The sequence below is a fragment of the Physella acuta genome, unplaced genomic scaffold (assembly GCF_028476545.2).
Source record: "Physella acuta isolate Inbredline_101_S28 unplaced genomic scaffold, ASM2847654v3 ptg001995l, whole genome shotgun sequence".
Taxonomy (NCBI): Eukaryota; Metazoa; Mollusca; class Gastropoda; family Physidae; genus Physella; species Physella acuta.
Window position 1 is genome coordinate 26,100 of NW_026733500.1, and position 25,871 is coordinate 51,970.

The following is a 25,871-nucleotide window of genomic DNA, read 5'->3' on the forward strand; positions in this document are numbered from 1 at the left end:
CAACATAGCATATTGTCAGTCACTGGTAGCGCCAATACTCTCCAATACTATTTAGACTTACTTAAAAATAGGAAGGGATTGTCTTTATATTATGTCACTTTTTAAAATGATTACCCTTCCTCCCCACACTGTTACAAATAGAACCCCCCCCCCCCCCATAATTATTTATTTTCATTAAAAAAATACATTTCTTTAATAAAGCTAAGTCAATATTACAGTTGGTCTATTTTTATTGCAATTTTTTTTTTACTAAAACACATCTTTTAAAAATTTGAAACATTATTGAATCATTTAATTTTTAATGGCATTAAACTATTTTTGCTATATCAAACTGAATTAAAATACTATACTACATCTCCATGGAATTAAAAAAAGAATTAGTGACTGATAACCTTAATAATAAACAGATATTTAAAAAGATTATAACTGTATATTATACTACTGTATAATTCTACTGCTAAATATAAGATAATAACATTAACATTGTATTTTCTAGATCCGCCTACGAATACTGCAGTCATATGTGAATGATTTAAATGAGCAGAATGAAGTCTTAGTGCAGACTGTAGAGGAGCTGGAGAAAGAGGCCAATGATAAAGTTTCTTCATTGGAAGACAAACTTTTAAAATCTTCAGCTGCTAACAGGGTAAGTTTTTAATAGGGCTGTAAAAAATGCTTGTGCTCATCTGAGTTTTGATTTGAATCATGCCCCTCTCCCCCACCCCACCCCCCTTAAAAAAACAAACAAAAAAATATCCTGGATAATTACAGCACCAAAGGACTAAAATAATTAATAGTAAAAAAAAAGGCGTTGTAAAAAAGTATAATTCAAATAACTTTTAAACTAGCCAAACTAGACCTTTCTTTTATCCTATCTTTTTGTCCCACATATGTTTTTTTGCTGTCTCATTATAGCTTTTTTTTTAAAATAGAATCTTTTTTTAATAAAGGGTATTAGGTTGGTAGTAGTAAATTAATACTACTTACTGTCTACACTAACTAAAGCTAAACCCTAGTCCTAACAACAGTCTAACATTGACACACTAAACTGATATTATAATGCTATTAGCAACCCATCTCCCATATTTTTGGAAGACTTGTTTCAGAAATGTGCAAATCATCCCTTATTAACATATACCAAAAAAAACAGGTATTCCCCGTTTCAACTACACTCTCATCAATCCTCATTAAAGGGCTATAAATCTTCTTCTTGCCTCAATGTAAATTAGGCTTAGAGTGGCCCATTGACTATGGTCTCAGTGGGGAAAGTTTGATTATTGATTTGCCTTGATTCCCACATACAGTTTCCTGCAAACAGTTTTTGTTTTCCCTGTGTATACCAGAACGTTTATTTATATTGGTTCAGTCATGAGTTGTAACTCTTTTTATTTTCTTCCTCTGGTGATTATTACATCATTAATCTTACAAACAGCATCACAATTGCTTGCTACATCTTTATTCTGCGTTGGACCACCCCTTCCTCACTGGCACACTGTTCAATTCGTTTGATTATTTTATGGTTTCAGATTTATAATCAGTTTGTCATTTTCTCACAATAAATAATTTCAGATGCAATACATTTTTAAACATTTGTGTTGCTATATTGTTCTAGATAGAAATGTACACACTGAATTTTTTTATCCTCACTTTTTTAATCCTCAATTTTTTAATCCGCATTTTTTACTTACTTTTATTGTATGCAAGAATATACATATGCTCTTATACTACTTTTGGCATTGTTTCTTTTCGTTACCTCTGGAAGGCTGGTTGGTTCATGTTACTAATGTGAATCCAGAGGGCCAACTCCCTTAAAAGCTGCGTGTGTGTGTGTGGGGGGGGGGGGTGAATATTTAGATAAACTTGGATACATTCTAATTACGGTAGTCGGCATAGGGTAGTGTGGGGTGCGTAAAATCAATTTTGGGGTCTCTAAATATATATATAGATCTAAAACTGCTCACTATTCTCGTTGTCGCAAATTTTACCTTAAGTTGTCTGATCATCCGTTTTTCATAACTGTTGAGTGGGTTCAACAGACAAGCTCGTGACCTGTAATCAGTTGGCGAACCTAGAGCTCACGTCTGTGCTCGACCTAGAGCTCATGTAGAGTGTGTACGAACTTAAAGCACATGTTGTGTGCTCAAATCTATATCACATGTTGTGTGCTCGACCTGGAGCTCATGTAGAGTGTGTACGAACTTAAAGCACATAATATAGTGTGCTCAAATCTATATCACATGTTGTGTGCTCGACCTGGAGCTCATGTAGAGTGTGTACGAACTTAAAGCACATGTTGTGTGCTCAAATCTATATCACATGTAGTGTGCTCGACCTGGAGCTCATGTAGAGTGTGTACGAACTTAAAGTTAAAGCACATGTAGTGTGCTCAAATCTATATCACATGTAGTGTGCTCGACCTGGAGCTCATGTAGAGTGTGTACGAACTTAAAGTTAAAGCACATGTAGTGTGCTCAAATCTATATCACATGTAGTGTGCTCGACCTGGAGCTCATGTAGAGTGTGTACGAACTTAAAGCACATGTTGTGTGCTCAAATCTATATCACATGTAGTGTGCTCGACTTGGAGCTCATGTAGAGTGTGTACGAACTTAAAGCACATGTTGTGTGCTCAAATCTATATCACATGTAGTGTGCTCGACCTAGAGCTCATGTAGAGTGTTTCGAACTTAAAGCACATGTTGTGTGCTCAAATCTATATCACATGTTGTGTGCTCGACCTGGAGCTCATGTAGAGTGTGTACGAACTTAAAGTTAAAGCACATGTAGTGTGCTCGACCTGGAGCTCATGTAGAGTGTGTACGAACTTAAAGCACATTTAGTGTGCTCAAATCTATATCACATGTTGTATGCTCGACCTGGAGCTCATGTAGAGTGTGTACGAACTTAAAGCACATAATATAGTGTGCTCAAATCTATATCACATGTAGTGTGCTCGACCTGGAGCTCATGTAGAGTGTGTACGAACTTAAAGTTAAAGCACATGTAGTGTGCTCAAATCTATATCACATGTAGTGTGCTCGACCTGGAGCTCATGTAGAGTGTGTACGAACTTAAAGTTAAAGCACATGTAGTGTGCTCAAATCTATATCACATGTAGTGTGCTCGACCTGGAGCTCATGTAGAGTGTGTACGAACTTAAAGCACATGTTGTGTGCTCAAATCTATATCACATGTAGTGTGCTCGACTTGGAGCTCATGTAGAGTGTGTACGAACTTAAAGCACATGTTGTGTGCTCAAATCTATATCACATGTAGTGTGCTCGACCTAGAGCTCATGTAGAGTGTGTTCGAACTTAAAGCACATGTTGTGTGCTCAAATCTATATCACATGTAGTGTGCTCGACCTGGAGCTCATGTAGAGTGTGTACGAACTTAAAGCACATGTTGTGTGCTCAAATCTATATCACATGTAGTGTGCTCGACCTAGAGCTCATGTAGAGTGTGTTCGAACTTAAAGCACATGTTGTGTGCTCAAATCTATATCACATGTTGTGTGCTCGACCTGGAGCTCATGTAGAGTGTGTACGAACTTAAAGCACATAATATAGTGTGCTCAAATCTATATCACATGTAGTGTGCTCGACCTGGAGCTCATGTAGAGTGTGTACGAACTTAAAGCACATTTAGTGTGCTCAAATCTATATCACATGTTGTGTGCTCGACCTAGAGCTGGTGTAGTGTTCTGACAGACAAAGCACACTTTCCAAACACTGGGCTGCTCAGTGAAATCAAACACCATGGTCGCCTGTTGGTTCCTACTCCTATTGTCCCACGACTCTTGTCCTTAAACCTTTAGTGGCAGATGGGTAATAAATGACTGGTGTAAATCTCTTCAAGCCCCGACGTCTTTCAGTAGTTACAGCTGTAAGCATGCTTAAATGACATCACGCACCTTGATGGAAAGGGGGGGGGAGATATGTGGTTGTCAATTTGTCAATTTAAGGAAGGTTTGGGACTTTTAATGATTGTGAAGGGTTGGGGAACAATGTGCTAAAATTGCCTTTGGTCATTTATGATTTTGTGAACAACTAATTACATAACCCGTTGTAATTGTAGTTACTATAGTTGTAACTATAGTTACATTGTGTAGCATTTCGGTTTTGTAAATATAAATAATATAACTTCACACAAATAACAGATGAACAAGTTGTTATTACCAGGCATCGTAATTATACTGAGCGGACTTAGACAACAAAAATGAAAATTACGACAGCCATAAACATCACATTTACAATAATGTGTTTTTTAAACATTTTTTTTTAAGAAGCTGGTCAAGATTCTTGTAGCTTGACCTCAACGGGGACGTTTAGTCTAAGTTATCCTGGGTTCAGAATGTGTAATTGTTTCAACATTTGATCAAAGTTTTTAAACTACCGTAATATTTAATGTTGTGCTGCATTGTTACAGCAAGTTATCGTTTATTTACGATCGTGGGCGCCCTCGGGATTTTCCCAGGGGAGGGTAGCCTGTCTGTCGCGCCAGAAAGACTTGGATAATAAAATGCCATTATAGACCGCAGTAGCTCCTAATCACATAGGTCTATCACTAATCTCACGTGTGCTCCACAAGGGCATTACATTCAGGTTTATTTGTTTTAATTGTTAGTTTTCTCATCTCATAGTTTGTTTCTTATTTACTCTGTTCGTGTGTGACTCCGAAATATAAAAGTTGTAACACGTAGCCTACATTGTAGGGGCCTACGTTTAAGATTCAGGGCGTTGTAAAAACACGCTAAAGATTAGTAAAAAATACATAACACGCAAAAATAAACCCTGAAGATTATAAATCAGAAAATTACGTTTTAAAAATACTTTAGCCAAACGCTATTTCAAATACATGTACGTGTAGTTCTGTGGACAAACGACAAAAAATATTTAAAGGAGTTAGGGTTATGACTCATTCTTACATTATCCCACATCATAACTCGACTGGCATTAGGGCCTAGCATGGGACCCACAAGGGAAGTGGACAAAAGGAAAGCATACGGAAAGTGCATGTACAACCATCAGTTTCAGAGTTTCCGTGTGCTGGTCCGACAAGCATGGGTCATGTCAACCTCTACCATACTGCTTCGTCCTAACATAGGAAAATCGTTAACCATCTTTTTATCGTCTACGTAATAGTAATTCATTCATTAGCCGTCGTCTGATCGTCCACGCCTGCTTCCTGTAACAACACATAGGAGGTCGACCTTTGGCGCCCCCTTGCAACTGCGTATCGACTTGATCGTTCTGTTGCGACCGTAATAGTTTCATTCTCTTCCCTAATTATGCATTGATTAGCGCGTTCACGGTGAAGTTCTGTGGGTGGGGGTACCATAGCTACAGGTTAAGGACCCTTGATCTTTAGTATACGTTCAATAATCTACCCCCGTCGATCGATATATTCCCCGATAATCAATGAGCCTTTCAAACCGAGACACAACTTGTGTGGCTATATGTTTACTTGAACAATAAGCGGGTGTAACGACGCGTTCACTTTTCACTGTCATGTTGGCGACCCCGGCCCGTCTGGACACGTCGTCCGTTTGAAAACTTTCCCGCCACAAGCGCGGCACCTGATCCTGTGCGATAAGATCCTTCCGTCGTGCGACTACCCTCGTCCATTGTACGGCCGTGTCGCTTATGGCAACACTGAAGCTATCAGCCATGACGTCCTGTATAGGCGCCTGTGCTGTAGGGTGTAAACCTAGCTTGAACCTAATCGATAAATCTTATGCTAATCGTGTTTTCATGAGGTGTACACGGCTGTTTCTTACCGCTGTTTATATGGCCAGTTGAACAAGGATTTGTCTTCCAGTGTGTGTTCGAACTTTAACTGGAGTTGTATATACTTGTATGCGGTATGAATAGTCGATTGTTTTAGGTATTGATCAGTGTCTTCATATTGTATGTAGTTTAGTGAATATCAGGTATACGTTATAATATTGTTTCAAGAGATAAGTTTAGATTTGTGTCTATAAGGAAAGTGGTTTGGTTTTGTTTTAACACGATCTGTACTACTTGTACTTTTACTGGTAGATGTGTTTACTGCCGAACTGTGCCACGATTTTACGGTCCATTGTTCGTGTGTTGGCCATAAAGATCGAATGACCCAGCGTTTCAATGTGGATTAGGTCCAGCAGTTTTGTTGTTGTTCAGACATGATGGAAGAGGTTCAGAGTTACTACGATAGCAGCAGAGCTCTACGGGATGTGTATCGGGGTCGGCCGCCCCCTCGGACCGAGGAGCGCCTGACGGACGCCCGTGAGTACACCGAGAGGAGGTCCCGCAGCCCGGGGGGCTCACCCAACAGGTCACTGGACTCTGAGCAGCGCGTGCCCAGTCCCAAGCGGGTCACTTGGAAGGACCCGGTGGAGCAGCAGAAGTCACAGAATAATGTAAGTCGGGGTATGGGGGGGGGGAGGTAGGCAAACTTCTGACCAAAGCAGGAGTGTTTTAATTAGTGACCGTTTGATTTTTGTTGCGTTAGTAGTAAACTTCTGACATCATGTGGAGGTGTTGCAATACGTGACCACCTGAATAAGGACACAATTTGATTTTTACTTTCTCGTATATACGAAGTATAGAGAAAGTCTTGTAATCGTGCAAAAAAAAAAAATCGAGATTTTTACAAATCTCGACGTTTTACACCTCACTGATACGGAAAAACATAATTTTGCAATCTTGTCCGTATGTCTGTGTGTCTGTCTGTCTGTCTATCTGTCTGTCTGTGTGTGTGTCCGTGTGTAAACACGATAACTTGAGTGCCGTTACAGCTAGGTTGATGAAATTTCATATATAAGTATTTTATCAAAATCGTAGATCCGTATCAACTTTTGAGCGATTTCCGATAACCGGAAGTGGCACTTTTCCTACTTTGAATTTTTCAAAAGCCTATAACTTGAGTACTATTTCAGATAGATAAATGAAATTTCACATGTAAGTAAAACGTCTAATTCTCTACCTTCTGTTAAATTTTGAGTAATTTACGTTGACCGGAAGTAGTAATTTACGCTACTTCCGATTTCTCAAAAAACTAATGTAAATTTTACATTTAAAAGTTTTCATTTCTGTCCCTTTCTCTTCTCTTATTATTAGTATTCCCTTTGGAAGTTCCGTAAACGCGTCTTGGTTTAGTCCAGTATGGTCATAATGCGGGGGAGGGGTTGACACCCATGCTAAAATGGTTGTTTTGTAGAGAATGCTTTTTCCAATTGAATTACCAATTAATTAGATGTAAATACATCGATAATTGCAGACCGACATTAATTTATCCATAAGATAGGAGTTGATGACACTAAGAAGAAAAATTGCTGAATTTAAATCTGTTACTTAAATATTTTACAAAAGGCCTTACACATAGGGGGTGAGACCTGTGTTGTTAGTTTGTGAGCGTGTAAAACTGTAAATCCATACACATAATTTGAAACTCGAAGTGTTAATTAAAACACGTTCTCTCTACATTCAACAGGAAAGCAACCAACGGTTTCGTGTTCTGATGCTAAGAGTTGTTATGTTATTTAGCACGTGTCTATCTCACATGAAAAGGTTATTGGCATGGAAAAAGGTCGTTGTTAGCGTGCATGTGTCTATCTCACGTGAAAAGGTCGTTATTAGTGTACATTTTTCTATCTCACGTGAAAAGGTCGTTATTAGTGTACATTTTTCTATCTCACGTGAAAAGGTCGTTATTAGCATGCACGTGTCTATCTCACGTGAAAAGATCGTTATTAGTGTACATTTTTCTATCTCACGTGAAAAGGTCGTTATTAGTGTACATTTTTCTATCTCACGTGAAAAGGTCGTTATTAGCTTGCATGTGTCTATCTCACGTGAAAATGTCGTTATTGGCATACATGTGTCTATCTCACATGAGAAAATCATTTTCTTAGCAGATATGTTTCTGTTCTATACCAAGTAGGTTATCTGATACGAGCCGGCCCGCGGCATAACATACGCCGCTATTTAGTTGTTTCTAATTTTCAATAATTCATAATTTGTGAATTCGACAGTACCAACGCTGACACTGAAAATATTTCTTTAAAACACTATAAGTAGCTCGTTAAGGACCATAACCCCCCCCCTTCCTCCCCCCCCCCCTATGTTTAAAATCGTTGGCTCTGCTTGTAAACATTTAGAGTGAACACAGCTCACTAAAACCATGTAGGGGTGGGGAGGTAGGGAGAGCGTTTGCAGCTTGTTTTCTAACGGCTCGAAGAGGAGAATTATATATATAGATAGATACTTTTCTAGTTTGATGATTGCATAACATAGCTTTATGCTCTAAACTTTTAAATTTTTGTATGTAGTAAACTTTCACTTATTGTCGTTATTTGAATTGTTATTGTAAACAGCAACATTATTATATGTTGTAAAGTGAATCTAGTTATGTTGTTAACTTTTGAAGCATTTTATGTTGTAAACTGCAAAACTAATATATCTTCCGAGCGGTTGAATTACTTTATTTTTTAAAACAGCTGGATGGTTTATACCTACTCTTACAATACTCTGTTTTTGCTTCATTGTTGCCAATGTTCTTGTTATATTTGTCCGGGCGGTATTTCTGATATTTTTCTTTCTCTTTCACAATCACTGTGTTCATGCACAAACAAGTTAACACAAAAAAAACCCTTAAATAATACATTCCGATTTTCTGTTAATTTAGAGGTAACCGTAGTGTGTATCTTAATAACAGAGCGGTTGTATCTTAATCTCCTACATCAAAGGAGAGTTGAAAGGAAAGGTTTAAGTATAGCATTGATTCCCACCACCCTTTGTTTTATTATTTCCAACTACTCCTTTACTTTGTTTCAAAATAATTACTTTAAATCTTTAAATAAGTACTTTTGTGTCAGGGGAGCTAATTCAGCTCTATTATATTAGCACCTCGTCGCCTTATGCCTCGCTGAGACACTGTTGTATTCATAACGTGTCAACCATATTCCATTTTTATCACATTGCAAAGTCTACAAAAAGTCTGTTGTTAATTAGGCCCTAAGTTTAAAAAAAAAAACACAGACAAGAAAGTGGGTCTACGGGGAGAAACTCTAACAATTTTCTAACAGCTATGTCTATGTAGGTCCACTGATATCCTGTGTTATAAGTTGTTTTGTTGTCAAGCATACTCATAATTTGGTCACATAATTTTATGATTATTGTCGAGTCATCAAAACGTTCGTAGAGCAAACACTACAGTTTGTAGATAACTTTAGACTTACCACTGTACTCACATATATCTGCTACTTCAGCGTATAATTTCCTCATATGATTGATATATCCAGTCTGACACACCCTCCGACACTCCTTACCTTTGATCTCACTTCCTATGACTTTACTTTCCTTGTAAGCAATTATTTTCTACGTACTTATGCGTTTCCCGATAATTAGATAATAAACACTACTATCACAGTAGTACCCCTCTTCACATTCCCTCTCTTTCCCCTCACTCTCTCTATAAATAAATATATCTTTATATATATATATATATATATATATATATATATATATATATATATATATATATATATATATATACATACATACATACATACATACATACATACATACATACATACATACATACATACATACATATATATATATATATATATATATATATATATATATATATATATATATATATATATATATATATATATATATATATATATGTGTGTGTGTGTGTGCGCGCGTGTGTATTACATTTCCATTTCCTCGTGAGATATGAATAATCCGACCACCCCAACTACTAACCCCCCCCCCCTCTTCCCCCGCCCCCTACACTCACAGAGCTCTGACTGATAGCAGATAGTGTTTGTAATTTATGACTTAAATGTCGTGCCACTTCTAGTCATAATAGATTAGCATGTGTTTTATAAGCCCGCGATCCACGCTGGAGATCAATGGCAGTGATTTATACCACAGGTACCGTATTTACAGAAATGTTTGCCGGGAAAGACTGCGGTGGAATTGTTAGCCGGTAATTGTTGAAGAATTGTCTGGATGTATTTTTATCACCAAAAATAACACTTTGTAATTACACTGCTGTTTTTTTTTATTTATGGTCCTTTTAAAGATATCGACTATCCAGTGTCGACGCCAGGTTATTTAGCGCCCTAGGAAAAACTTATTAAAACGCCCCTTCCACACAAATTAGTAACTAAAACATACGTATGAGAATACAATTAAAAGTGACATATTAATAATGAATTCATCATCAATTGCATACACGTTATAAGTAGACATCAAAATCAAATTTTACTTGCCGCCTTCGTCGCAAAAGTTTGTACTAATTCCTTCAATTCCAGTTTGCAAGCGTAATTACATTCTATTGAAATTGTTGCTAAGTCCTCAAGTCTATTTTGTACTTTACGACATAGCCCGCCCCCCCCCCTCCACCTTAGAAAATTTCAAGTGCCCCCCCCCCCCCTCCCTCCCGGAAGAAATAAGTCTGGGAAAAACATTAAAAAACCCCATAGTTTTTGTGGTATTGGGCTCTCTACAGACCTCCCAAGCTTGACTGTCTTTAGTTATAATCGTAAAATGTCTATATTGTGTGATTATGTAATGATTTTTTGTTTGTTTTTGAAAAATAAAAGTTTACAAATGTTATAGGTTCCAGCCTACAATTGTTATATATGAACTCCATTAGGAGAGGGTGAAAAATGTGAACAAGACACTTGATAAATTAGATGTTGTATTTGTATGTCTACTAACATTAAGTATTGCAATATACAACGGCTGCTGATGTATTTGTTTTTCAACTTGATAATGCACGAAAACCTTCAAACTATTTTGTTTAGAACTTCTGCTCTATATAATTTTTACAATAGCATATAATAACTTAAAGTTGTATTTATAAGTAAGCGGTCAACCTAAGGTGCAAAAATTTGATATTAATGTAAACTTAAGCAACGAATTATCTCCCATTTTGAAATCTAAACACCAAAATTTCATTCAAGGGAAATAACTTTCACAAGAATAGCTAATTTAATCAAGTGTACTAAGACATGCTTGAAAAGCACAATAAAACGCTTTAAATTTCATTACGTAATAATTATAACAATTTTTTTATATTACCTATGTAATTGTATCAACAGCATATATTTTACGAATTGACTACTTAACTGTAAGTTTTGTTTGAAAGTCTAAACACGGTAGCTTTATTATAACATACTTCTAGTCAATTTTGAAGACATTCATTTATATGCCGTTTCTGCAAAATGTTATATTTTATATTCTTCGAAAGTACAAAATGTAATGAATATTTGTAAAATATCTGTTTCTTACTATTCTAAGTAACTATGTACCACAGACAATGGCTTAGAAACAAATGTTTGATGTTAATTGATTTAGTTGAAAATAAAAGTATTTAAAAAAAATAATTTTTGATTTAAAAAAATCAAATACGTGAACTGTTTAAGACATTGCCATAGTTATTGATTAACTGTAAAAATTATAATTTGAAAAAAAAACGAAGTTTACGGTTAGTTATAAATTCCAACCTATATAATATTATATATTATTACTTTAAGAGTAGTATTAAAGATACCAAAAAAACTAAAGATTTTTCAGTTAGAAAACGCCTACCTTTCTAAGTAGTGTGTTCCGTTCTGAATTAAAATAATCTAACTTACGATAAACTCAACTACTCTATATAATCTACTACGTTCACAACAGATATCAAACATCGATGCCTAAACATAACTAGACCCGATACTCCAGAACTACGAAACCACCTCGCTTAACTTCACCAAGCTCTAAAGGCGATACTCCCAAACAACAAAGATTTAACTGGACCTACTACTGCACGATAACAACCATCACACTTCGATACTCCCGAGCTCCAGAACTACGATACCTCATCATCTACATTCTTATTTCTCTATTACCAATCAGATTCCACTTGACCTACAACTACACAACAGCCAAATAAAAAATTCGACACTTTAACACTTCGATACCTACGAAACCAAATCAACAACAGCCTTCCGCCGTTACTCCCAAATCTAAACGATTCATCAAAACTTACCAAACAAGTACAATACTTTGAACACCCCGTCATTACAAAACTTTATACACCAGAACAGATTTCTAATTCAAAGTAAGAGAAAACGAGATACACGCCCTATTAAAAACCAAAATTGCACGTGTTTTGGAACGCCCAGTCATGCGCTGGAGCGATCACTAAGTCAACATTAAAATTAGATAACCGTTTGAAATGTTCGAAATGTAAATTACGGACTTATTTAATCGTTTTCTACATCAATTATTTGACACCAAAATAAAAAGGCAAAGCGACTGGTAAAAAGGGAGGTGGGGTTGTATTCTCACCATTGCGAATAAATATAGCCCTATATAGGCCTATTCTGTGGGTGGGGGCACAAAATTGATAGTTCGTCCTGGGCGCCGAAATAGATCGCTACTCCTTTGTATATTACCACCCATAGTTTATAAAAGATAATGAACGTTTTTAATTATTAAGTACTCTTTTGATAATAGAGATTAAACCTTTATGCGCCCCCTAGGGAGGGCGCCATAGGCGACCGCCTAGTTCGCATTATTGGTAGCGCCGGCCCTGTGACTATCTATGCAGAGTTTTAAATTTTGACAAATGTGTGAATCGGTTGACAATTTTGAGAATAAAACAACAGCCAATCATTTACGGATTGCTATGATTTTATTGTTGGTACACTACACCCCTCCCCCCTCCACCTGTCCAGGAATGTGTAGACCCCTACATTAAGTCACAAGACCGACTCGTGTTTGAACATCGATTTGTGGACACAGTCGAATGACCAACCGACCTGGATGCGTGTTCCCATATTTAGTTACACGTTCAGATGACCAAAGCCAAACATTGTGACATGTGCCCAGCAGGACCTGGACAGGAAGGTGTGGTTTCCATGGTTACCGTATCATAAAAACCTTCACGTCAGCTGAACGATAGACGACGGTATTAATAAAACCTCAATGAATAATCTTTCGGCCCCCATAGCCATTGAACTTCCGGTCTACGATCTTCCGGTCTTTGGTCATGCGATTTGACTCCCATGATTCATCTAGTTTTAATTAGTTTTTAGATCACCCAGTTTGATCTCTGTTGCTATTGTGGACATACATAGAATATCGACTGGTTTAAGAAGTTTGGTGTTTTAAACATTAAGCTTCAGTTTTTCAAGTAGGTCTACTTAAGAAAGCCTATTTAAAAAAGGGTGGTTGCTTTTGATTAAGCTGCATATAGATATATAATGTAAACCACAGATATAATGTAAACCACAGACCAGTTGCACATCAGGGAGTTTATTTGTACAATTAAAAGATAATTAAAATATTTAGAACAACAATCGTATCATTAGAATAAGGAATAAAAATATGCAATGACATAAACAAAGAAAAACAATCTTGTTATGTAAATTGTATAGAGCTGGGATCAATGTTTTTAGTGGCTGATTGATCACTTGTTTTTGTACGAAGCTAGGCTTCCAATAGATCAGGGGTCTCCAAACTTTTCAGTCCGAGGGCCGCATTGACTATCAAATTTCAGATCAGGGGCCAGTTTCTTCCTGACATGTCTTTGATAAAGTTCCTCAGCCATCACCAACAAACGGTTTTTCCGTGGACAAAATGATCTCCGCGGGTCGGATGAGAGGACCTCGCGGGCCGCATACGGCCCGCGGGCCGTAGTTTGGAGACCCCTGCAATAGATAATAAAGGAAGTTTTCCATTAAAAAGTAAAGCACAGAACAATTTTTCTTTGTATTTTAAAACACTAGACTCCATAAACTATTAGTTTGGAACTTTGCGGTTTTATACTAAGATGGGCCTACTGAAGTTGGTCGTTATAAAGTCAAACCATTGAATATTACAGAAAAACTCAATTTTTTTTTTAATTTATAAAGAAAATATCTAAAATTGCACGCTGCTTTAAATTATAGCTACAACCAAAACCTCTTTAGGGATAAAGTGCTGCTGGTAGTCGAATCACACCATGACGCAGCGCAACAATTCGTGTGTGTGGGTCGCTGATTTAGTGGTCTGTAGGAACTACAATCTTTTTATAATAGAACACAATCTATGTGTGTGTGTGTGTGTGTGTGTGTCGCTGATTTAGTGGACTGTAGGAACTACAATCTTTTTATAATAGAACACAATGTGTGTTTGTGTGTGTGTGTCGCTGATTTAGTGGACTGTAGGAACTACATTCTTTTTATAATAGAACACAATCTGTGTGTATGAAGTATAGTAATATTGGCATGTCTGTTCGTGTGTATATTATCGGCATACATGTTTTATTGGTAGGCTACATGTAGTAGCGGCACAATGGGGGAAGGGGGTTTGGATCTCACCTGGGGCACCGTTTAGTGGGTGACACTAAAGCGAAAGTTTGAATGAATTGGTTTTTAATAACTGATCACATTCTTAACGATAGGGGGATATGACAACACATTGAAAAAATGCAAATCGTCACATGTAATTCGATGCTTGGCAGTGATTGTTAGACACAGATCAAAGCTTAATTCCTGACCATTACATACAGCAGCCTCTTGTTTGTGGGTGGGGGAGGGGGTGGCACCAGACAAACATTGTACCTTTGCTTGCGCGAATTGGCAAAATAACTGCTGTTTATGGAGACCCCTTACTTTTAAAAAAAAAAAAAAATTGTATTGCATGATTCGGGATTTTTTTTCCCTTTTCGTATTAAAAGTTATTGAGAATGTAAATGTCAATCAGTACATGGTGCGTTTCTTTATTGGAGATTTTTTGACTGTGTCCGAATATCTCCTTCAACAATAAACTAATCAGCGACTGTCTTGTGCTACCAGTGCTGTGTTGGGCGTTATATTTAGTATTTTACATTAGTAAATAATATCAGAATAACATTTTACAATCTACTTTATTCCTCTCTCAAAGTAATGAATTATGTAGGGCACTTTTTCTAGTTGTTTATAGTGTTAAAATTGTAAAAGCTTTATTTTTAAAAATATTTTGTCAACATAAAAAGCAGCATGCACAACTCAGACGATCCAATGTGGTTAGCATTGGAGGAATCGAGTTTACCTTACTTCCACGATGTCTGCAATAATAACAGAACTGATTATATTTAATGTTTAATGACAGAGCTTGTAAAATATTCCACACCAAAGAACAACAAACTTATAATGAGTCAGATCATTTTTAAACCTTCCTCAAGCTAATAATTCCCGTTACTGTAATGTTGAATCTTTATCTGATTGTTATCTGTTGGTAGTCTTATAATTCTTCAAATATATAGCACTTTTCTCCTGCAAGTTAAGTGGCAGGCAATGTTAAGTGAACCATTGCTGCCCACATTTGTTCAACTATTTAATCTTCTTCTTAATCCTCTTTACACCTTGTGGAGCATAGGACCTCAAACATAACCTTCCATTTTTGTCCTGTACCCGGCTGTTGATTTTGCAGTATCCCAGGACATCCCTGCTGAATTAATGCATTCACTGTTTTATTTATTTTCTCCTTACCTATGTTTTACTTTTTTACCCGTTGTTATTTTTTCTTTGTATTTTTGCTTATTTCCCTTGTACCTTCAAGTAGTTGGGCACTGGTGGTTAAAACTCGTTTGCTTTTAAAGCAGAGATAGGAGATAAACTAAACATTTCTGTCTAAAGTTTCGTAAAACAAACAAAAACCGATGTTTGCACATAATTATGTATATTTTATACATAAAGGGGCCCATACATACAGACACGCATCCTATATAGGCCTACATGCATATACATTATAATAAATCGGACTCTGTTAATACATGTGCGATGTTTGTTTATGTGTGTTAATGTGTATGTGTACCATTAGCCTGTCGCCGTGTGTGTCACCATGTGTGTCTGTAGCTATGTGCTCCTGTTAATGTGTATGTGTACCATTAGCCTGTCACCATGTGTGTCTGTAGCTATGTGCTCCTGTTAATATGTATGTGTACCATTAGCCTGTCGCCGTGTGTCTGTAGCTATGTGCTCCTGTTAATATGTATGTGTACCATTAGCCTGTCACCATGTGTGTCTGTAGCTATGTGCTCCTGTTAATATGTATGTGTACCATTAGCCTGTCGCCGTGTGTCTGTAGCTATGTGCTCCTGTTAATATGTATGTGTACCATTAGCCTGTCGCCGTATGTCTGTAGCTATGTGCTCCTGTTAATATGTATGTGTACCATTAGCCTGTCGCCGTGTGTCTGTAGCTATGTGCTCCTGTTAATGTGTATGTGTACCATTAGCCTGTCGCCGTATGTCTGTAGCTATGTGCTCCTGTTAATGTGTATGTGTACCATTAGCCTGTCGCCGTATGTCTGTAGCTATGTGCTCCTGTTAATGTGTATGTGTACCATTAGCCTGTCGCCGTATGTCTGTAGCTATGTGCTCCTGTTAATGTGTATGTGTACCATTAGCCTGTCACCATGTGTGTCTGTAGCTATGTGCTCCTGCCCAGAGTTTCCATATTTGTGTTGATCGTCCCCAACAAAATGTGTTTTGTCCTGTCAATCAAGCAGGGTCACGTGATGTTGTCTAGACCCGAGTGGACGCTAGTCACGTGTTTACCCAGGTGATTGGGCTTTGGTTGGGGAGGCAGTCTTTAATTAAGTCATAGACAACTTGAAATGTATGGGTCAAGGGGTCGATGTTTACATAGTGTTAGGTTACTTGTTATACAAACTTCAACATGGGGGTAAAATTAACAAGATTCAAGCTGAAATGTTTGAGTCCCTCCAATTAGATCGCGCGAGTTTTAAGTAAGTTGACTTTATGCGGGGGAAAATGATACATGGGCATGTTGTCATACCTATTGTGTTACTTAGCTATTGTAAATAAACAAGGAAGGTAGAAAATTATTTAAGTTATAAGCGTCATCAAAAACAAAACAAAAAATTATAAGGCACAAAAGGTTACATCTGTCTGTTAATTTATTTTTTAAAGTGTAATTTGTGTTTCTTTCATTTGGTACATTAGTGAGGGATCTAGACCTCTATACACTTTTTGGCTGTATGTTTAAAATATTGCGTACGTTGTTCGATTCTAGATCTAGTTTGTAAGTTGGCATACCGTTCCTGCTTTCCGTTTATGTAAGTCCGAGTCGTTTTACCCGCGGTAAATACAAACAGGGTAAAAACAGGGGACACCGTGCGCGGTATTTATCTAATTTTGTTGTCATCCACTTTCATTTTATTTGATAGATCAGTTGTTTTACTCATTATTATAATTATTTTTTAGTCTATGTCTCGTGCATAATGTTTTTGTTAACGTTTCTCACGAGGTTTGTTTTGTGGTTTTTATTTGTAGGCCTAACTTTGTGTACACGCTTAGCTGTGTGTGTTGTTAGATGTTGGTGTGTCATTAAATGTGGTCGGTACTTTTTGGTAGCTGCGGTTTGGGTGGCATGTTTTTAGGCCTAGGCGCGTTCGTTGTTGTTTGGTAGGCCTATGTGTTGATAGTTGTTTGGATGTGTGTTGTTGGTGTTGGTGTGTTGTTAGCTGTCGGTAGTTATTGCTATGTGTGTATGTAATTGTTGATATCTGTGTTGGTTGTGTGTAAGTAATTTTTGGTAGTTGTTGGTAGTTGGTAGTTGAGGTGGTGTTTGTGAGTTGGTGTGTTGTTGGTGGTGTAAGATGGTGTATTAACTTTTGTTTATATGTGTTTGTAGTTTACAATAGCTGTTCATAGACTTATATATTCATTTTATTGCATTCTTTCTTTAAGTTAAGACTGATAAAAAAGTATATTTTTAAAATTTCACTGAGCTTGAGTTGTCCCAAGTGTCCTTTATAATTTGACACAAACTACTTCCAGAGCACTTTAACTGTTCAAGTTTTATCAGTCAACTACTGAGATAACCTCCCAATACAGGATTACCGCCCTTGAAGTTTAAAGATTGCATTGTCCAATACTATTTTAGTGTCTTAGCTTTCAGTCCTGTATCACATGCTTTGTTCAATTTTTATCTGAACCAACTAAAGTTTTTTTTACAATTCTCAATTTATAATACATCTTTACTTACAATAACTTACATTGTAATGCAACTTCACTTACATGAAAATATTATAATACAACTATTCATAGTAATACAAATTCACTCAAATTATAAAATTATAATTCAAAGTCACTTACATTATAATACAACTTCACTTACATGATACTATTGTAATACAACTTCACTTTCATCATTTCAAAACATACATCATTATACATCACTTATACAGGTCCTCCCCCATCTCTTATCCCCCTACACAACCCTTTGATTCTGTACATATTGGCTATACTACTAACTTATGTCCCTCAGCTTATAATACCATCAAACAATGTCAAACTCTACTCACCCCATATCAGCTGGAAACATAAATAAAATGTTACAATAACTATAGATAGTGACTTTCTACTAATTGATGTTTCTGTTGATTGGATTTTTTATTGTTTGTTTTATGACAGTTAACTATTTTTTTTTAAACTCATAACACTGTTTAACAGTTAAAAACGAAGAAATTTTGTTATAATTATTTTCTATTGGTTTTTGTGACTTTTTGAACAAAGCTTGAAAATTGCAATTTTTTTTTCAACTTCCAGGACTACCTAGTGAAGTGTAGAGAGCTGGAAAGGGAGCTAAGAAGTTTGTCTGTTGAGAAGACAAGAGCAGAGACTCTTATTGAGGTTGGTATTAACAAACATATGTGACCAGCTGGCTAGCTAAACCCTGTGTTAATGGCCTGGTTGCCAATGAAAACTATCTGTGACGACCTTGCCAGTTTAGCCATATGTGTGACCACCATGCCAGTTAAACCATATGTGTGACCACCATGCCAGTTAAACCATATGTGTGGCCACCTTGCCAGTTAAACCATATGTGTGGCCACCTTGCCAGTTAAACCATATGTGTGGCCACCTTGCCAGTTAAACCATATGTGTGGCCACCTTGCCAGTTAAATTCTGTGTGCAATCAGTTAAAGCTATGTTTGATCTGGCTGCCAATAAAAACTGTGACCACCTTGCCAGTTAAACCATATGTGTGGCCACCTTGCCAGTTAAACCATATGTGTGGCCACCTTGCCAGTTAAATTCTGTGTGCAATCAGTTAAAGCTATGTTTGATCTGGCTGCCAATAAAAACTGTGACCACCTTGCCAGTTAAACCATATGTGTGGCCACCTTGCCAGTTAAACCATATGTGTGGCCACCTTGCCAGTTAAATTCTGTGTGCAATCAGTTAAAGCTATGTTTGATCTGGCTGCCAATAAAAACTGTGACCACCTTGCCAGTTAAACCATATGTGTGGCCACCTTGCCAGTTAAATTCTGTGTGCAATCAGTTAAAGCTATGTTTGATCTGGCTGCCAATAAAAACTGTGACCACCTTGCCAGTTAAACCATATGTGTGGCCACCTTGCCAGTTAAATTCTGTGTGCAATCAGTTAAAGCTATGTTTGATCTGGCTGCCAATAAAAACTGTGACCACCTTGCCAGTTAAACCATATGTGTGGCCACCTTGCCAGTTAAATTCTGTGTGCAATCAGTTAAAGCTATGTTTGATCTGGCTGCCAATAAAAACTGTGACCACCTTGCCAGTTAAACCATATGTGTGGCCACCTTGCCAGTTAAATTCTGTGTGCAATCAGTTAAAGCTATGTTTGATCTGGCTGCCAATAAAAACTGTGACCACCTTGCCAGTTAAACCATATGTGTGGCCACCTTGCCAGTTAAACCATATGTGTGGCCACCTTGCCAGTTAAATTCTGTGTGCAATCAGTTAAAGCTATGTTTGATCTGGCTGCCAATAAAAACTGTGACCACCTTGCCAGTTAAACCATATGTGTGGCCACCTTGCCAGTTAAACCATATGTGTGGCCACCTTGCCAGTTAAATTCTGTGTGCAATCAGTTAAAGCTATGTTTGATCTGGCTGCCAATAAAAACTGTGACCACCTTGCCAGTTAAACCATATGTGTGGCCACCTTGCCAGTTAAATTCTGTGTGCAATCAGTTAAAGCTATGTTTGATCTGGCTGCCAATAAAAACTGTGACCACCTTGCCAGTTAAACCATATGTGTGGCCACCTTGCCAGTTAAATTCTGTGTGCAATCAGTTAAAGCTATGTTTGATCTGGCTGCCAATAAAAACTGTGACCACCTTGCCAGTTAAACCATATGTGTGGCCACCTTGCCAGTTAAATTCTGTGTGCAATCAGTTAAAGCTATGTTTGATCTGGCTGCCAATAAAAACTGTGACCACCTTGCCAGTTAAACCATATGTGTGGCCACCTTGCCAGTTAAACCATATGTGTGGCCACCTTGCCAGTTAAATTCTGTGTGCAATCAGTTAAAGCTATGTTTGATCTGGCTGCCAATAAAAACTGTGACCACCTTGCCAGTTAAACCATATGTGTGGCCACCTTGCCAGTTAAACCATATGTGTGGCCACCTTGCCAGTTAAATTCTGTGTGCAATCAGTTAAAGCTATGTTTGATCTGGCTGCCAATAAAAACTGTGACCACCTTGCCAGTTAAACCATATGTGTGGCCACCTTGCCAGTTAAACCATATGTGTGGCCACCTTGCCAGTTAAATTCTGTGTGCAATCAGTTAAAGCTATGTTTGATCTGGCTGCCAATAAAAACTGTGACCACCTTGCCAGTTAAACCATATGTGTGGCCACCTTGCCAGTTAAACCATATGTGTGGCCACCTTGCCAGTTAAACCTTGTGTGTGAAGTTAAACCCTAAGTCTTACCAGGTTGACAGCTTACCCTTATGGCTAATAAGCTAACATATGATTTATGTTATGTTAAGTTGAGGATTTTGGCTTTTCTACACAAAACTTTAGTGTACATTTGATCTTTATTTCTTCTAAGTTTGCAAAAGCATTTAGAGCATCCCTTTAAGCCTTTGTCTTGGTCTAAGTGTCCTCTATGATTTTTTAAAACAATATGGTTTATGTTGGAGTAGTGTGGTTAGCACTATAGAAAGAGTACCCATTAGAGCTGAGTTGATTCATTGAAGTCTTTGATATTCATTTTATTTTCTTAAATTAATTCAAGCTAATACTAACTTGAAATCTGCACTTTTGACTTTTTAATGAATAGCAGTTGTTAGTTTTCATGAACAGGCCCAATAGATTATACTGACATGAATGTATATTATTAAGCATTTTTTGTATATTAAGCTTAAGTTTTTAAAAGTTTGTAAACTCAGCCAGTATTTTTCACATATTCATACAGTTTTTGTTAACACTTGCCAGGATTTTTTTGAATTTTTAAAACTTAAAGCAGTTTTCATTAACGCTTGCCAGGATTTTTTTGAATTTTTAAAACTTAAAGCAGTTTTCATTAACGCTTGCCAGGATTTTATTGAATTTTTAAACCTAAAACAATTTTGTTAACACTTTCCAGGATCTCCAGTCTCGCTTGTCTCGCGTGGAAGAGTCTAGCACACAACTCAGGGGACAGAACTCTAACCTCAACTATGATATTGACCAACTTATATCAGTCATTAGAACAGCAAGGCTGTCTGGCAAGTGGGAGGTAAAGATAATTTTTTAAAATATACATTATCGGAATGAATCTCAGATCTTTTTCTCTTTTTTTAAAATGAATTTTTAAAAGTTAAATTAATGTGTCTGTTGAAGTTTGAGAATAACATTTTCTGCAAAGGGATCATATAGATTTAAACACAAGCCCTGTTGTGTTAGGGAACACATCACTTGTCTGCAGCCAGTTTTAGGCTTGATCCACTGCGTCCCCACCAACCACTCCACCCCACATGTATTTGACAAAACTAGTCCTTAGATTGTAACAAAACTGCTGTCCTTAGATTGTAACAAAACTGTTGTCCTTAGATTGTAACAAAACTGCTGTCCTTAGATTGTAACAAAACTGCTGTCCTTAGATTGTAACAAAACTGCTGTCCTTAGATTGTAACAAAACTGTTGTCCTTAGATTGTAACAAAACTGCTGTCCTTATATTGTAACAAAACTGCTGTCCTTAGATTGTAACAAAACTGCTGTCCTTAGATTGTAACAAAACTGCTGTCCTTAGATTGTAACAAAACTGCTGTCCTTAGATTGTAACAAAACCGTCATCCTTAAATTGTAACAAATCTATTGTCTCCCTTACATTGACTTAGTCACATGAACTATTTAACAAAACTGTTGTCCTTAGATTGACCAACCATTTAACAAATCTATAGTCCTTAGATTGACCAACCATTTAACCAATCTATTGTCCTTAGATTGACCATCCATTTAACCAATCTATTGTCTTTAGATTGACCATCCATTTAACAAATCTATTGTCCTTAGATTGAGCATGTCAGATCAACCATTTAACCAATCTATTGTCTTTAGATTGACCATCCATTTAACCAATCTATTGTCCTTAGATTGAGCATGTCAGATCAACCATTTAACCAATCTATTGTCTTTAGATTGACCATCCATTTAACCAATCTATTGTCTTTAGATTGACCATCCATTTAACCAATCTATTGTCTTTAGATTGACCATCCATTTAACCAATCTATTGTCCTTAGATTGACCGTGTCAGATTCCGTGAGCTCACAACAGACCAGGTGTTTGGGTCCATACATGAAACATATTCCAAATCGTAAGTTGGTTTTAGCGGTCATTTAATCATATATTTGTATGATTAATTTTTTCTTAAATATCTTTTGATCTGAATTAACGACTACAATTCATTAAGTTACTTATCACTAAGCCACTTTGTTTTTCTCTTTTCCAAACTACTCAGATGTCTTCTCAGTTTTTTACCCTTGATTAATTCATATAGTCTTATGTACAGGATGTCAAAATAGTGCTTTTGTTGTTTTCTGGGGTGATTTTAACATAAAAAAGAAAAGAAAAAATGGTTGAAATAATTTATAGGCAATTAACTATTATTTTTTTTGATGATCTCATCAGCAGGTTGGCAGATGGGGACAACAGTGACTTAAAAGACTTGATTAGACAACGGGATGACAGGATTGATGCCTTAGAGCGTGAGTTAAGGACACTCCGTCTGGATGGGAAACCAGCTGTTGTTCCAGACCAAGTAAGATGTTTTTATTGATATAACATTTTCTTTAAATATTTTCATTTTAGACTTATGCTTGAGTCTAGCTGATTGTATTTGTATGCTAATACTAAGGTTTACTATTTGAATAATTTATGATTGTAGTAGTGTGCTAGTTCTTAGGTTTACTATCTGGATAGTTTTCTGTTTGTGTGCTAGTACTTAAGTTTTCTATTTGAACAGGTTTCTGAGTCCACTGACTTATCAAGTGTGAAAACAGATCTGAGAAAGCTGGAACAAAGAGTGGAAGATTTGAACTATGAGGTCTGTAATATCAAATTATACAATGAGGGTATTATAAAACTTCCCCTGTACTGCCTTATTGTTTAGTTTAGGACATGTGAAGTAGAGTGAACTGTTTGTGTTTATATATGTGCTCTGCCACAGTGAATCTTTTTTAAATGTACCAACTTGGGAACAGAACAAAACTAAACACAAACACAAACACAAAAGAAAACACAAACACAATGCAAACACAAACACAAAAGAAAACACAAACAAATGCAAACGCAAACGCAACACGCAAACTTCTGGTCTTTATTAGCTGAGGCCTCATTTAAACTGAATAAGCTCAGATTGGTGCTAAATATCTAGTAAATAAAGTCTATCACATCATGCATTTATCCTAGAATCTTTTGGCGTCTGATCTCATGCTCTACCATACAATCCACTTCAGTCCCCTCCCACTACTTTGTAGATTGACTTGTCCAAGTACAAAGTGAAAGAAGATTTGTCTAATACATTTCCCTCTCAATAGATTCAGTCCAGAGACCGCAAGATCTCAGGTTTAACCTCACAGATCAAAGACCTGCAGTCAGAGCTCAACATTAAAGACTCTGAGAACAACAACTCCCTGCAGACCATCAAGCTCTTGCAGGACAAGAGTCGGCAGTCTGCTGCAGAGGTTGGTTGTCTGCTCATCATTTTTACATAGATCAAATAGTTCTAGACTTTGCCCTCCTTGTACAGCTAGGAAATTTTTTAAAAAGAAGATAAACTTCTACTGCATCAACCTACTTTTTGCTTTTGTTATTTTACAGTCTCCTCAGAGATTATATTACCATCAATTCCCTCAGTCCCAGAGATGATTTTACCAAATATTCCCACAGTCCCAGAGATTAAATTATCACCCATTCCCACAGTCTCAGAGATTATTTTGCCAACAATTCCCACAGTCCCAGAGATTATTTTACTAACAATTCCCATAATCCCCGAGATTACTTTACCTACCATAGATTCCACTTGAAAATATGTGTGATCTATAAAATTTTCTGTGTCCAGACATCTAAACTAGAGGAGGTGATTCGCCAGCTCAAGTCTGACATGGTTGCCTTCAAGGACCAGCACTCTCAATCATCTCATAATGTCAGTTTTTAGAGTTTAACGCAGATATGTTTTACTGTTTTGATTTACTTTTATTTTTTATACTAACAGTTTTGTTCTTTTTAGGAAACATTCTTATAATGAATATACCATTATGACTTTGATTTTAAAATATTTCCCAGGTTTCGCATTATGAGCGGAGAATAAGGGCACTGGAGGCAGAGCTTGCTGAGGCTAAAGAACACAGGAGAAAAAATCTTGATGAGGTGACAACACATTTTTTTCCTTTGGATTGACATGTTCTTTTTAAAATTATCAATTTACATTTTTAATACCAAATGTTTTAAAATATGATCATAAATATCACAATTTGTTTAGAATATTATGTCTTAAACTTTTAGACAATCTAAACAGTGTAGCTAGATGAACAGTTTAGTAAAAAGATTTGGTTGTGTTCATATTGTTCAGATTGGAGCCCTCCAAGAGAGACTTCGTGAAGGTAGCCTTTCGACACACGACCATCACGAAGTCCTCAAATCAGAACTGACTCGCCGTGACGAAACAATACAAAAACTCAGGAGGGATGTTCTCAATCTGCAGGAGAAAAGAGACAATACTTTATCTGAGGTATGCAGATGTATTAGTTAATTGTGTGCAGTATTTTCATAATTTATAAAATTTAGATGCTATTTGAGCCAATGTTAAGTTCATTAAAATAATTTGTTTTAGAGATTTTCCAGACTAGACTGATTTTAACAATATTAACAATTTTATATTCTAAAATTAACATTTAAAAAAATAAATCTATCCAACGTTATTGCTTTATATGCCTTTATGAAAAAATATCCACTGTTATCATAAGCTGTAGCTTATATATTGGTATAATTATTGCTCACTTGACATGATAATGAAAGCATTCAGAATGCTACTTGATTGTTTATGAATGAAACGCCATCCTATTTCTGCTAGTATCAAGCAGCTGTTCATAGACTTTCTAAAGTAGATCAACATGTATGCCGGGTGCAGGAGGAGGTAACTCTGGTTTTGCTTGACTCACTTACCCCCCTCTACTTATAACATTGGCCTGGTGCAGCAAATATACAACACCTCACACCCATTCACAGCACAACTGCTTTACATTTTTACTACATGGATGTTTTAGGTGTCACACTGTATATCATGTATACTGAAATTGTTTTTTTTGTTGATTACTATTAACATGCAAATCTTATTTAAATTGTAAAATACTAACATAACTTTTGTTTCTAATAAAATAAATGTCATAATGGTGCTGATATTTCAAAATTTGAAAAGCTTATTTACTTTGAATTATTTTTAAAAAATACAATAAAGTTTAAAACTATCACAAGTCATCAAATTGTTATAAAGTGGCCTCCAAAGACAAAAATTTGAATTTTTTTACTTCTCTCCTCCCCAAGCACTGCAGTTTCAATATATACATTTTAGATGCA

General features: G+C 36.6%; 1 protein-coding gene across 6 annotated transcripts in view; it reads left to right on the plus strand.

Annotated features, from left to right (window-relative positions):
* LOC131931637 (putative leucine-rich repeat-containing protein DDB_G0290503) overlaps nucleotides 1–25,871 on the plus strand; it is a 57,331-nt gene that overhangs the window by 1,418 nt on the left and 30,042 nt on the right. For 3 of the 6 annotated variants that reach the window (XM_059288460.1, XM_059288456.1, XM_059288458.1), the window contains exons 2-12: nucleotides 497–646; nucleotides 18,589–18,672; nucleotides 21,399–21,530; nucleotides 22,538–22,611; nucleotides 22,926–23,055; nucleotides 23,260–23,340; nucleotides 23,834–23,980; nucleotides 24,358–24,441; nucleotides 24,582–24,665; nucleotides 24,868–25,026; nucleotides 25,369–25,431. In XM_059288460.1, the coding sequence (XP_059144443.1) occupies nucleotides 497–646; nucleotides 18,589–18,672; nucleotides 21,399–21,530; nucleotides 22,538–22,611; nucleotides 22,926–23,055; nucleotides 23,260–23,340; nucleotides 23,834–23,980; nucleotides 24,358–24,441; nucleotides 24,582–24,665; nucleotides 24,868–25,026; nucleotides 25,369–25,431 (1,188 nt within the window). Of the gene's footprint in view, nucleotides 1–496; nucleotides 647–5,572; nucleotides 6,401–18,588; nucleotides 18,673–21,398; nucleotides 21,531–22,537; nucleotides 22,612–22,925; nucleotides 23,056–23,259; nucleotides 23,341–23,833; nucleotides 23,981–24,357; nucleotides 24,442–24,581; nucleotides 24,666–24,867; nucleotides 25,027–25,368; nucleotides 25,432–25,871 lie in introns of those variants that run through there. The other 3 variants (XM_059288457.1, XM_059288461.1, XM_059288459.1) reach the window with 3 other exon arrangements.